Here is a 13,611-nt window from a genome sequence, read left to right as displayed (position 1 = left end):
AGATATTCCTAAATATAGGTTTTGCCCTGACAAATGCAACCCTTCCTTCAGTTGCCTTTGCTAAGCCCAAAAAAAAAGACTGCCAAAAAAAAAAAAAAATCTATACACCAGTGATTCTTAACCAGGTTTGTTAGATATGCAAACGTGATTCACAAGACAAATGCACAGGTTTTCTTAACCACTGGGTTAAGAAAAAAACAAAATTAAACAAAAAAACCACATTCAGGTCTGTTGTGGTTTCCCCAAATTCTCTGCAACAGAAAAATTGCTTTATTATTTTTCTGTAGTAAAGAAAAAAAACCAAGTGAAAAATAAGGGCTGCCATTTTCAATGGGATGTCTCAAGTCTGAAAAGGTTGTGCTCCCCATGTCTTTGCTAGGCCAGCAGTTCCCTTGCTCTGTCCGGCCTGTAAGGAGGTAGATGCTGCCCTTACTCTTAAATTATGCCCTGATGAAACCAAAGGTGCATGAATGAACACACGCACATTGCTGGAAGGAGGTCATCAGTTAAGATCATTTATTTTCATTGGTTTCTAGCTCTCCTCAGACTTCATCCATTTCATTAAATACTTTACTTAGGGTTCATGTTACACCTTTGGCTCAGTACTCTCTGCTTGCAACCACAAAGCCTTCCACAATACTGCTATAGCTGGACTTCACAGCGGTTTCATCTAAGTTCACAAGGCAAAAGATACTTAGCACTGCCCCAGCAGGACACCAGATTCATAGTTTGGCAACAAGTCACTGCTGAGAACCCATGTCAACATGTGGAAAGGAGCCCAGACAAATGTGGGAGAGCTCCCAGGCTAGCAACAGGCATTGTCTTTGGAGTGGGATCAGCTGTGCCGGTCCAGCTCCAAGCACGGCTGATTATTGGGGGTGTACAGACCTTACCGAGGCCCTTGTCTCACAGGATAGGCCTGTTCCACCCCCAGTTCTGCAGGACAATGACCCCACATGCCATGCCCAACTCAGGGTGCAGCAAGGATTCCCATGGCATGCATATGCAAAGTGGAGGACCCCCAGGGAGTTCCCATGCTTATAGATGCATGCCAAGTCAAGGCACAACAGCCTGATATACACCCCACGTATTCCCATGCAGGGGAGTATACAATAAGCAAAGATGTCCTCCCATTTAAGGCATCACAAAGTGACTACTAGGGGTGTTGTGCCCTATTCCATTTGGTTTCAGTTCAAATCAGGGACAATGATTTGATTCATTGATTTGGATCGCTGTCCCTGATTTGATTTGGCTGAATCCAAATCTGAAGATTCGATGCTGATCCGGAGAATCAGCAATTCAGACACAGACACAGCTTTAGAAGTTTTTTCTACATATTTTTTTCTTTGCAAGATTTCAGGTAAAATTGCAAAGATGAATTTTTCCAACTATTTGAGCTGGTCTAATAAAAGATATCAGATTTACCCAAAGAACCTTGTCTGCCTATGTCCTTAGACCAATACAGCTACAACAGCACCCATGAAGAACAATTGTATCAACGTCCTTATGTGCATCAGCCATTCAATCACTGGACTAGGCGACCTAAAATATCTATTGACAATACCTAGGCATTTACGTGTGCACAGACCACAACGACACTGAAAACAGTTACTTCAACTACATTACATTATTAGAGTTAAGCTTGTGGTTGAACAAACATAAGCAGAGTCTTACAATTGCCCCTGCCTGGCATATAAGTGCATCACATACATTGCCAGAGACAAAATTATGCTTCTACCGACTACTTGGGTATAGTACTAAGTTAGCCTATAAGATGCATCTCTACCCTACCTTCTGCCTGACTTCAAACTAACGTGGCTAAACATCAAAATAGCACTCTTTAGATTACTGCGATTCTTTTGAGTACTGATGTTGGCATCTGAATATTATTGTGTAAACAAATTCCACAAACTAGGTGCCTGATCCCAAGACACTCAATCATTTAACTAAAATATTTTAAAGACAAATGTCACCTTTTCTCACAAATGCACACACAGACAGTCCAAAATTAGAGAGACAAATCTCCAACAATGTCAAATTGTAATTTATAGTATAAATGGTTAACTTAAGTGGACTGCAGAAGGGAGTTATTTTGAGGGGTTTTTAATCTAACATGAGGTACAATTAAGGTCCCCTTGTTAGTGACCATCAGTGCAGAGAATGCAAGCTTCACACCTAGACTGGAGAAGACAATCACAGAGTGTCACCCGGGTCAAAATGAAAGCACTGATCTACATGGAATGACTTATGCCAACATTAAGCTTGGTAAAAAAAAATTAGAAAAAGCTATGACACTGGAATGTTATAATTTAACTTTTTTTAAATCTAAATGCTTTTAAAAAAAAAAAAAAAAAAGGGCAGGACCACTAGTAGGGGATCTTATTGGAAATTTTAAAAAATTATTAGAGGCAAAACATACAAAAAAAATACCTTGATCCTCCAAACACTTACGTGCATGATTGTCACAAGTATTGCCTTCAACTTCACCTTTACTTATATATGTGCATAACAATGTACAGCATTGGGATTTAAAACTGCATTTTTACTAACAATTTCTGTCGGGTAGTATGAAACTACCCTATTTCAAACTATAATTGCTTCACTTTTAGCTGAGTCACAGAGACCTTCATAACATTACCAAGGTCATTATGTCCTTGCTGGACAGAATGAGATTTCAAAGCATAAAAGCCTAGAATTAGGAACCTATATTACTGGAACTTAAATCCTATTAGTGACCAACTACCTGAAAAAGTCCACCTTTACCTCATAAAAAAATCCTGGAAATATTTATAAAAGAAATCAGTTTGATCAGTCTCCAGCTTTTTCACTTGGTAAAAAACACATGTAAGTTACAGTAAAGATGTAATGGAGTTTTGATTACCTGTAACTTCATCTTTCCATGTAAAAATAAATATTTCCATTTATTTCATACAAGGTCAAGATTTTATGCACTTATTTGGTGATGGCATTTTGTAAATGCTTTCAGTATGGAGTAGAAGACTATGGTATAGCTTTTTACAGTTCCAGCAATTGAAATTGCATAAGCAATTTCTTTGTAAACTCAGGAAGTTAATACTTGCAGAGATGCTTTAAGACAATACAATACATTCTTGGGTGGCCATGAGGGTTAAACACTCTTTTGAGAATCGCTTAATTTAAAAACCCAAACCTATCAAAAAAGCTGAAAGATTCATTAGAAAATAAGTTTTTATATTCATTTGAAACATAATTTCAGTTCCTATTAAAGCCTGAGAGCATTAAAGAGTTTTTCGGGCAATAAACTGAATAAAAGAAATGAGTCAAACTTCTCCTGCCATAACAAAAAAAGCAGTAGCTAAAAAACTGAATATGAATCTGCAATTCTGCTAGATTTTCATTAGCAAGCTGCATATATATTAGATTAAAATGCTACCAAAACCTGAAGAAGAAAAACCAGTAGTGTCAGAAATTGATATTTGAAATTGGGGACACCACTGGAAGAGCTTGCCTTCTACCTTTAGCAAGAACATAGAAAGAAAAAATACAACCTTGAAAACTAGCAATACCTCAGTTTACCATATGCCTTTAAGTCAACATTGTAAGTAAAATTCAGAAGCAAAAAAGACAGCTAGGATGTCAAAAAATATCACTAGACAGCATTAAAAAGTGGCAGTCTTCTAGCCTTTAACTGCTGCAAAGCTGTACCTTCACTAAATGTCAAGATCATCAGTGACAAGATTTCAAAAATAATCTTGCAAGAGGCCAGGATTTCTAGGGTGATATCTTTTATTTGACCAACTGTATAGTTGGGATGGTTAGACAAGATTTTGAATGCAGGACATCCTTCCTCAGGTACCAGTTTCTAAGGCTTTCTCTGTTGAATCTTCCAATGCATCAAAAGCAATTAATTTGCCCAAATAAAAACTGGTTTCAGTTATCCTGTATTCAGGATTCTACTGGTGGAGAGAACGGTCTGCTCCATAGCAAAACAATACTTAAAAAGTATAAAGTGTGTTGCAGACTTATCAACTGATTTAAAGAAAAGTGTCAGAGAACACTTGTATTAATAAAAGAAAAAAAGGCCAAGCACTTTATTCAGCATTAAAAGCTAGCAAAACTCACAATTAATTGTGGTTCCTACCCATGCAGTGGAGAGCCCCCATAGCTGAAATGTTGTCAACAGGGGAATCATATCCCTGAATGACAGGATTCCTGGGAGAGAATCTCTAAATTTGGCCTGGTCTTCTCTGTCGCCCTATACTTTTATTTTTTGTTAGCATGGGGTTAAAATTACTTCACGTTCAACACATTAAACAGATAATCCTTTCATCTCAACAGAAGGTTGTGAAAAAAATACCAATTATGATATGCTTTTCAAGCTTTGTACAGTTATCATTGTAACAGAAGGGAAAACCATGCACATATTAAAAAAAATATGTATAACTTACCTTAATACAGCCAACGATTGTAGTTGTGAGAGCAGAATTATACTGAGTGCAAAGAACAGTGGAGTACATCAAAATAAACCTGAAGGAAAAAAATTCAGAACTGAAATGCCATTGTCTACTCTCCTGCTGTTAATTTGACAAGATGCTTTTTCTATTGCTAGTCTGGCAAGACCTGCATTAGAGCTAGCTGCAACACCAAATGTCTATTTGCCATGATTTCTGATCTCTCAGATGTTATATATCAACTAGGGCAAATACACCAAAAAGTGGTAACATTAACTGAAACATGGAAACTATCACTTTTAGAAATAGTGAAACAGAAGTTTCAGAAACAAAATATACGCCCTGAAATCCCTGATAGATGCTGACAGTGTTACACAGTCCTGGTCATCTTCAGTGCTGTGCCACACCAGATAGCAGTGGCTAGCCTGAGGTCCCCAACAGCATGGCAGCCAGACCACACTGACTGAGCACAGACCAGGGATCTCAGGGCTTCCAGTCTTGTGTGGCAGCCAGCTTCTCTTGCCGTACAACTCTTGCTGCTTGAAGGAAAGGACCCGAATTCTGGACTTCTGAATGTCTCTGAACCAGAGGCAACATATGGTAGGGCCACCCTGGAACAAAGCAGCTCAAAGGATCGCTAGGCTCCTGGTTCCACTGAGAATGTTTCAACCCTACCCAAGAGACCCAATCTGAACAACAAGTTATGACAGAAATGTGTCTGGCAAGCAAATGTTGCCATCTGCTTCTGTTGAGTCTTCTAATGCATCAAAAGCAATACATTTCCACAAAACAAACTGCTTTCAAAACTGAGGCTTTTCCAATTAAAGAATATTCTTTGGGAAATTTCCAATCAGCTACAACTTACATTACTCACATGGTTGCAACATGATCTGCCACAACACGTGGCAAATACCTTTTGTACACCCTTACTTGGTGTACTGCAGGACCCACACATTAACAGGACAGGCCATTTCTGATCCATTCAAGTTAGCAAAAAATATACCAGAAAATTCACATATACTGCAGCGAGCTCCAGGTTTTAGTTTTAAGAGAGTAATTTAGTTTTATTTATAACAATGTGTGCCTGCAAGTGTATAGTTTACATGTACACGCATACACACAGTGCTTATTGAAACCAAGAAGTTGTAGCAATAGAATGTCATCTGTTTAACCCTTTAAGGCATGTAAAACAAGACAATTGCAGGGTTATCTTTTTTGGTGGACTCAAATTAGAAGTGAACAAAGCTAAGAGAATCAGTTGGACCATGCCCGTTTGTGTAAAAGGAAATGTCAAAATATGCCATGTTGCTTATAAAAACCACTACATATCAGAAAAATCAATACATCATCATGGATTTGGAGTCTCACCAAAAATCAGAACCAGCAGTAGCCTCTGAAACCAAAGGTATGGCTTATGTGACATATGGTGGCAACATGCTAGGAAATGCCATGCTTACAGAGCAGCACAGAAATTCTCAGCTTAGTGTAGTTTAGCAAGTTAAGGTGCATTTAGGCAGCATATGATAGAATTTTAGCAATGAGCTCCCCAAAAAAGTAATTACTAATTAGTAATTACTTGTTTTTACCAGCACTGAAGCTGGACTTAAGTTGACACTTTATAACCAGTAAAACTTCAGCTATATTGGTTGAGGGAATACATCTCTGATTTAGTTAGTCTATAACCGTGATTCTCAACCAAGGTGTCAGAGCACCCTGGAGTGCTGCCAGATCCTTCGAAGGGTGCACAAGGTGCAAAGGGATAAGCAGATACTTGTAGGCTCAGGCTTGTCCCTATCTGAACAATCCCCATGCCCACTGCCAAGGAAATAAGCACTGTAATATATAAAATACTTCTTTGAAATTGGGTGCCCTTAGTTCACAAGTTATGGAGGGATGCCTCGTGTTCAAAAAGTTTGAGAACCACTGGTCTACAAGATGCAAATCTACGCTGCCTTCTCCCTAACTTCAGGCCAACACAGCTAACTATCTCTGAGGGTACAACAGACATTCACAGTACGTGTGCACATGCTAATTAGTGAAAAAACTAAAGGCTAGAGGCTTCCTTAGTATTTGTTGGAAAAGTTACAATAGGAGAAAACCTTACTTGGAGAAAGAAGAACAAACAGGATGGTTGAATAAATACTTACCCCATTACACACGACAGTGTAAACTGTATAAGGAAGAGTGTATCTGCCCAGCCTTTGTATTCCATTGCCTGAAAGAAACAAATGTTGCAAAAAAGGTTAATACTGTAACATTCTGCTGTAGTAAGGCTAGAGCTAAAGCATGACCACAGAAGTTTGGTCTTAGCCCACAAAATGATCCTAGCACTGTCTTCTGGTATTGTCTTCACTTGAATTCTTACTCTGAAAGCTTCAACATGCCAACCAAGCTTAAAGTGCTACTAGACTCCACTCACCACCTTTCCCATGAAGAAGGGAGAAAGGGACACTACTTGACAAAAGCATTAATGTACAAGATTACATTCTTGAGAACCAGCTTTCCTACAATGTGTAAGACAAAGCTAGTGTAGAAAACTGCAAGTTAATATTCTTAATGATACAGAGGTTCATGAGAAATTAAGTCTCCCATCAATGTCCAAAATTAAATAGAGAACCAAAAGGTTATGATACTAAAGTAGTTTAAAAAGTAATAAGATAAAAAGCAAATAAAGCAGGCACTCTGTAGCCAAAAATAAAAGTTTTCTACTTTACAGTGCCTTGTATATTAAAACCTAACACATGCGTGTGTGTGTGTGCGCGCGCACGTGCGCACGAGTGAGCGAGTGAGTGAGATAGAGAGAGAGTGAGAGAGAACTTATTAAGGTGCATACCTTTATGGGAATTTTCTGAAGCAAGTTTCAGAAAACCCTTTTCAATACTTTGTATGAAGTTTGCCTCTACGGGTCCAAGAAAACAACTTTCTATTATTCAATCATAGTGGATAATACTGTTATTGCAATTTGATGTCTATCAGCCTAAAACAATTTATATTTAGTACCTCTTTACCTGTTTTAAGGTCAACCCCACAGCAGAAAGTGCTAGATAGATGACCAAAACACTGCACGTGGCATTATGAAATAGTGCCAAGAACATGCATTTTTCATTTTACAAATGCAGCGTCTATCCCATTTTACAGCTGAGAGGATAACAGTAATACCTACCTTATCCTTGTTCACATGGCCATGAAGTTCCATAGTCTGCATCCCATTAGGAATACACATGTTTTTGAGATCCCTATACTATGCAATAATCCAGATGCCACATAATGCCACCCTGTTTCATGTAAGCAGTTCTGCAAGGTAGAAAGCATCTAAGACCAAACACAACTTTACACAATCCACTTTCGTTGTCGAGCAGATTCATAAAGTAAATTACAATGCCTGCATTGAAATAAGGAGAAGTGCAATTTGGTTCCTCACTGCACTTTCCAATGGAAGAAGCTACAAGCATTAAATTCACAGGAAAAATTTCAGAAGCATCAGGTTTAACTTATTAATAAAGGGACCTTTTCTTTCAGTTTACACTGTTCTGTTCAGCTGCAATAATAATTGTGCTGTGTCCAAGTTTTTGACTGATACTGGACCAGAAAGAAAAGCAGAAGTTCCCTTAATGACACAGACAGAGCTAGGACTGGATGCAAGAGGGGACACAGAAAGTACCTCCCTCCCCTGTTTTGGCCATGGGTCAATGGCTGCAGGGAAGAAATGGGAAAGCATATGTTACGTTGTTCCAACTATTAAAGGAATCTGATTCAAAGGTGAATAAGGAAGCAGATTTACATGTTGCTAATGATCATGCTGCAGTACCAAGTGTGAGATATTTTCCTCTGAGCAAAAGGTCTTGTTTTAAATCATACAGTTTTAAATCAAAGCGAGTCAGGCATTTCAAAATGTTTAATAGTCCATTGCTAGTAGATGAATACCCTTTGACTGTGCTTACAAAGACTGCACAGCTAGAAGCGGGACAGGAAAAAATCTCTGCTACATATATTCCTTGCATATCTTAACAATACTGTTCCAAGCTGGTTCTGTTCCAGCTGAACTATTGTATTAGTACATACACAAATCTCTACTCTGTAGTCAGCAAACAACACTCCCCTCTCCCCATCCCTGTCTCACCCAACAAGTCCTGGAAAACATGTTAATGCCAAATTACCAGAGTGCCTCAGAGGCGCACGTGCAAGTTCTCCACATAACACACACTCTGTGATGGTTTAGGATATTTCTAGATGGTAGTCAAGGTGTAAATGCAGCGCATAGAGACACATCAGAGCTGTCATGAATCCATCTAGCACATATACAGCTCCCAGTGCAGCTGTGGCAGCACAGAGCTCAACCCAGGCTGCAAAACCTGCTAGAGAAGTAAGGTTAATAAACTGTCAGCTTATGCTGAGCGCCGTACTGGCGCAGCTGCACCGGGAGCAGTGCCTAAGGTAGCCAAGCTGAACTGCAGCAATACCTTAGTATGCTCTACAGCAAGGGTGGGCAATTATTGCAGATGGAGGGCTGCTTAATGAGGTTTGATGAGCTTTCGAGGGCCGCATGGGTAGCCCCACCCCCTGGTCACCATATTGGGACCAGAAGTCCCGCCCCCAACCCTGACCTGTGCCACTGGAATTCCCTCCTCTTGCCCCCCTGGAAATACTCCTTTTGGGAGAGGGGTGTTGCCATCTTAGAACCAGAACAAAATATCAAATGATGTACTAGAAGTCAAACACCTACTATAAAATATTTTAATTTTATTACAGAAAGTATTTTTACCTTGATTTGTGTTTGCATAATGTATATAGAGATGATTGCATAATGACTTAAAAATAAATTCTTAGTCTTGTATATTGTGGGTGGGGGCATGTGTGACTGTGTATGAGGGGCACAGGGTAAGTTGGGGGGTGTGGGGGAAGGGTGTGGGTGTGTGGCATTTGTGAGGTGTGAGGGAGGGTGGGGGTGTGGAGACCCCCCACACCCCTCCCATGGCGCAGCAGCAGACGGAGGTGCTCAGGGCCCTCGTGCCCGCAGCCCATGGCTGTGGCCAGCATTGCACATTGCGGCGAGGGGGGCAGCCTCCGCTGGGCAGTCTCTTATCAGTGGCACTCCCCACCATGTGCACACAGCCCCTGCGCTCACGCATCATGGGAGGAAAGCCCTGTGTGCTGGAGCTGGCTGCCTTCCCCACCCCTGGACCTGCGGGGAGTGGTGCAGGTGCTGACTCCAGTGCACTGGGCTTTCCTCCCATGCCACGTGAACAAGGAAACTGCACATGCGTGGCGGGAAGCACCAGCAGAGACTGGCCAGAAGCGGCTGTGCCCCTCGCCACAATGTGCAGTACTGGACAGAGTCATGTGCTGCTGGGCACCAGCACCTGCACCAGCCACGAGTGCCCCCACCTGCTGCTGCTACCATTGTCTGCAGGCCATGGGAGGAGTGTGTGGGGGGTCCTCACACCCACACCCTGCCCACCTGAGCTCCATGCTGCCACTGTCCCCCTGGGCTCCACACTGCTGCCAGCACCAGCCCCACGTTCCCACCCAGTGGCAGTTCTGCCCCCACCCCAACCTGCTGCGCAGAGCAAGCTGGATGCCAGGGAAGCCAAGCAGGATCCCGGTGGCTGCAGCAGCAGTCCTGTCCAGAAGCAGTGTGCTGTCTGGCCTGGGCCCATCTGCTCACGAGGGTGGAAGCAAGGCGCAATAAGGTATGTTGGGGGGGGGGGGTATGCATGGGTGCCTCGCTCCTACCCTCACGGATGGAAGGGCTGGGTGGGGTGCAATTTGTTGCGGGGCAGTGTAGGTCAGATGAAAGTGCCTGACGGGCCAGATCCAGCCCACAGGTCATTTTCTGTCCGCTCCTGCTCTACAGGATAGGTAGTGCAGAGAAGAATCAACTGACTGAGAAGGGTTCTTCTTTTACTAGGATTTATTCACTTCACTACCATGAATTATTTAGATGTTTATTTTGCCTGCACTGGAGAACGCTATTTTTGCCTGCTGTATAGCTGGGGGCATGACAAGCTGTCAATATCTTCGACAAAAATTAATGAAATCCTGTGTTTAATGACAACAAATCATTTATATACTTTAATGATGGTGAAAACACCATCAACTTTGATTACAAATCCTCCTGCTTGACAGGTTTTCACTCCACAGAAATCCAATTTTTGTCTACCTCTGCGTAAAAGATTGCCACCCCCGCAGAGAGGCTATGCTTTATTATTACCTAATTAACTCATTCTTGGACTAACATAGAATATAGGAACTTTTGGTATTGTTATATGCTTTGGACAATAGGATAAAAAAAATCTAATGCACACAATTATAAATATATGTATGATCATAAAAAAAAAAGAAAGCAAAAGAAAAAAGAAAGTGAGTTTCTTAGCCCTGTACATGCTGCATTCCCTGGTAGTAAAGATGCAAAGAATGAGTCTTTGTTTTCTTTCACTGAACAACCTTTTGGCTGAGTTAAAGAAAGTTTATTCAAAAAAACCGGGAAGAGAGACTTCTACACAGTGTGAATACAGACTCCCCAGTGTAGCACAGAGTCGACATTCTACTTTATGTCTGTTGGCTCCGGTTCATAAATGAGCACATTTTCCTCAAATATCTTCCAGCTGAGTTGCCCTGCATCTATCTTAGGTTGCAAAAATACTCTTTCTATCCACATCCAGTTTCTCTCACAACTAGTTGTATATTCATTATCTAAACTGATTGATTGCCAGCATTATTCTTCATTCCATTAAACTAACAGATAAAAAATGTTCCAACTAGTATATGCAGGAGGTGAAAAGCTTGTCTTCTTTAAATATCTAGTCAGAGCCATCTAACAGTTTATAGGATGGCAGGCAGATCATGGTTCTAATAAAGGAGCACCATTAAGAATTACTCTGCGCTTCAACTATTTCCACCCACTAATGTGAGTACATCTCTTTAAACAGCTACCATTAATGGTAGCCATAAATAAATCCAGTGATAAAGAACATGCTCAATTGGTATGCAAGTGTTCCAACATTTCTCTTTTTAGCCCAAACTATTTGTAGTTGAAAGTCCCTTGAGTAGTGTCTCTGGAAAGAAGAGATGCCAATCTATTTTACTGAAACAGGTGTGCAAAAAAAAAATTAAAAAAAAAGGTTTCCAGCACCAACACAAGCAGTGACTAACAAATCAGGCATACTGGATACTAGTGTTCAGAATTACCACAAGTAATGTGATTCCTTTTACAAAAGAACAGGCACTTTATCTTTCTAGTATAGTCTGGATAGCAACAAAACCTACTCCAGAAGGATTTCAGTCTGTCTAGTACTTGCTTTTAATTATTACATTTCTCTTGAGGAAAAGAGAACTGCTTAGTGCTCATGAAGATACTTGGCATATAGTAATTTTCAAAGTTCAAAACAGAAATCAGGTCACTAATGCTCAATTCTCAATCTTCTGGGGAATATATTTGTCCTTTTCACTCTTCCTTAAATATAGGAAGAGTGAAAATATATACCAGTTTAGCTAGTAGATGCCAGGTACTAATTACGGAAAGATGAAAGGACAAATTTAGATGAGTTTAACACTTAACGTATAAAAGTGAATATTAAAAGGAAGCAAAGAAAACATAGGAAGTAATTCTGCATTTGCACTTGCAAGTTGCAATATATAGTAGAACATTTTCTCTAGCAGTGCAGAAGAATACTTTAAACATATACATTTCACTGAAACATTTCAGTTGCATAATTTGAAATAAAAGTCCTACCTTTTGCGCATCTCCTGTGAAATAGGCAATGGCCAAAGTGGGAAGAATCATGAACAGTGCATTGTAATAAAGCAGACCATATTTTCCCAGCTCCTAGGAATAGGAAATAGTTGTGTATTTAGGTTGGCTCCAAATAGAAACAGAGAACCTTATGCACAGAGCTACTCAAGACTAAGTTTCATCAGCAAGTTGGAGTAATACCAAATATTTTTTTAAATATGAAAAAACCTTTGTATGATGTTTTGAAGGCACTAAGCAAGTCCAAATTGTTGGTGCTCTTTCAGAGACCCAGAAGAATTAAAAAAAATCATCACCACAATGGTTTTGATTATTAACTGCTGAAATGTAGGCACGCTGTCAGAGACACAAACTTTCATTTCATTTCAGCTTTTTGGTTTGGAATTCAGAAGAGACGAGAAGGAGAAGGCACTTGTTCTGACAACAAGGAGTCTCTGGATACCCAGGGTGCAAGAAATATCTTCCACTGGTCACACTTTCCATACTGGTGTACACAGAGCCAAACTGTTTGACACCCAACAAAGAAAACTTGGTTAACTCCTGATGTAGGAAAAAGTCAACCACAGTGAGATGCTGTGGATCGTTTAGCCCTGTTTACGACAGCAGCTGAAGCATTCAACTATATTTCCAAGAGGAGAGAAAGATCACCGTGGAACTCTTTTGACAAGTGATCTCCAACTCACACTATTCTCCATTCATTAGGCTTTTTTTTATTTTTACCTAGTTTGTCTTTCACATAACAGGCTTGGAAACCTGCTCAATGGGAACAGTTAGTCAAAGTGAAGTCTTTACCCTGTCAAATAGGAGTACAGTTATGCCTAAGCATTTTAAGAATGAAGTGTAAGCTTATAGCACTGAAATGGGCTATGAAAGCTAGTAGTAGGACATATGTCCGCAGCATGCCTAACTCGAGATACACATGGTATTTTGCCATTGCCACAGCAACAAATTCTTTACAAGACCCTCCCAACCTCTAGCCCCCTTGGCTCCACACACGCTGCAGTCACCTGCACTGAGCCCACATCTAGGCTAAACAAAAAAACCCCCCATGCAACTCCTCATAACAGGAAAGAAAAGGAGAATTAAGATTAAGAAAACCATTTGAAGTTACAGTCTCAGTGTTCACAATCACTATTAGCAAATTTAGAAGCTGCTTCATGGCAGATGTCAAACACATGCTAACTGATTTATATCTGCTTGTATTTGTGCCTTGTCTAGCAAAATAAAGGCTTACTTATGCTCACCCTGCAGATAAAGGTCACACTTATCTCTCAGATTATGTATTGTTGGGGGGGCGAATCAGGGCAACCGCCCTGGGACCTGAACTTTGGGGGATGCCGTGGACAGTGCTGTACAGGCCCCACTGCCACCAGCTTCTGCGGCCAGTTGCCCCCCCGCCAATGCCACATTCTGTGGGCAGTCGTCACCCCC

At 40.7% G+C, this 13,611-nt stretch overlaps 1 protein-coding gene across 1 annotated transcript in view; it reads right to left on the bottom strand.

Moving 5' to 3' along the window:
- Window positions 1-13,611, bottom strand: part of SLC35D1 (solute carrier family 35 member D1) — a 63,641-nt gene that overhangs the window by 8,093 nt on the left and 41,937 nt on the right. Inside the window, exons 19-21 of the mRNA XM_019528290.1 lie at window positions 12,163-12,255; window positions 6,578-6,645; window positions 4,428-4,506 (exon numbers count right to left, since the gene is read on the bottom strand). Of these exons, the coding sequence (XP_019383835.1) occupies window positions 4,428-4,506; window positions 6,578-6,645; window positions 12,163-12,255 (240 nt within the window). The remainder of the gene's footprint in view (window positions 1-4,427; window positions 4,507-6,577; window positions 6,646-12,162; window positions 12,256-13,611) is intronic.

This window comes from Gavialis gangeticus, unplaced genomic scaffold (assembly GCF_001723915.1).
Source record: "Gavialis gangeticus isolate Ggan-Ray unplaced genomic scaffold, GavGan_comp1, whole genome shotgun sequence".
Lineage (NCBI taxonomy): Eukaryota > Metazoa > Chordata > Crocodylia > Gavialidae > Gavialis > Gavialis gangeticus.
This window is presented reverse-complemented; position numbering and strand designations above follow the sequence as displayed.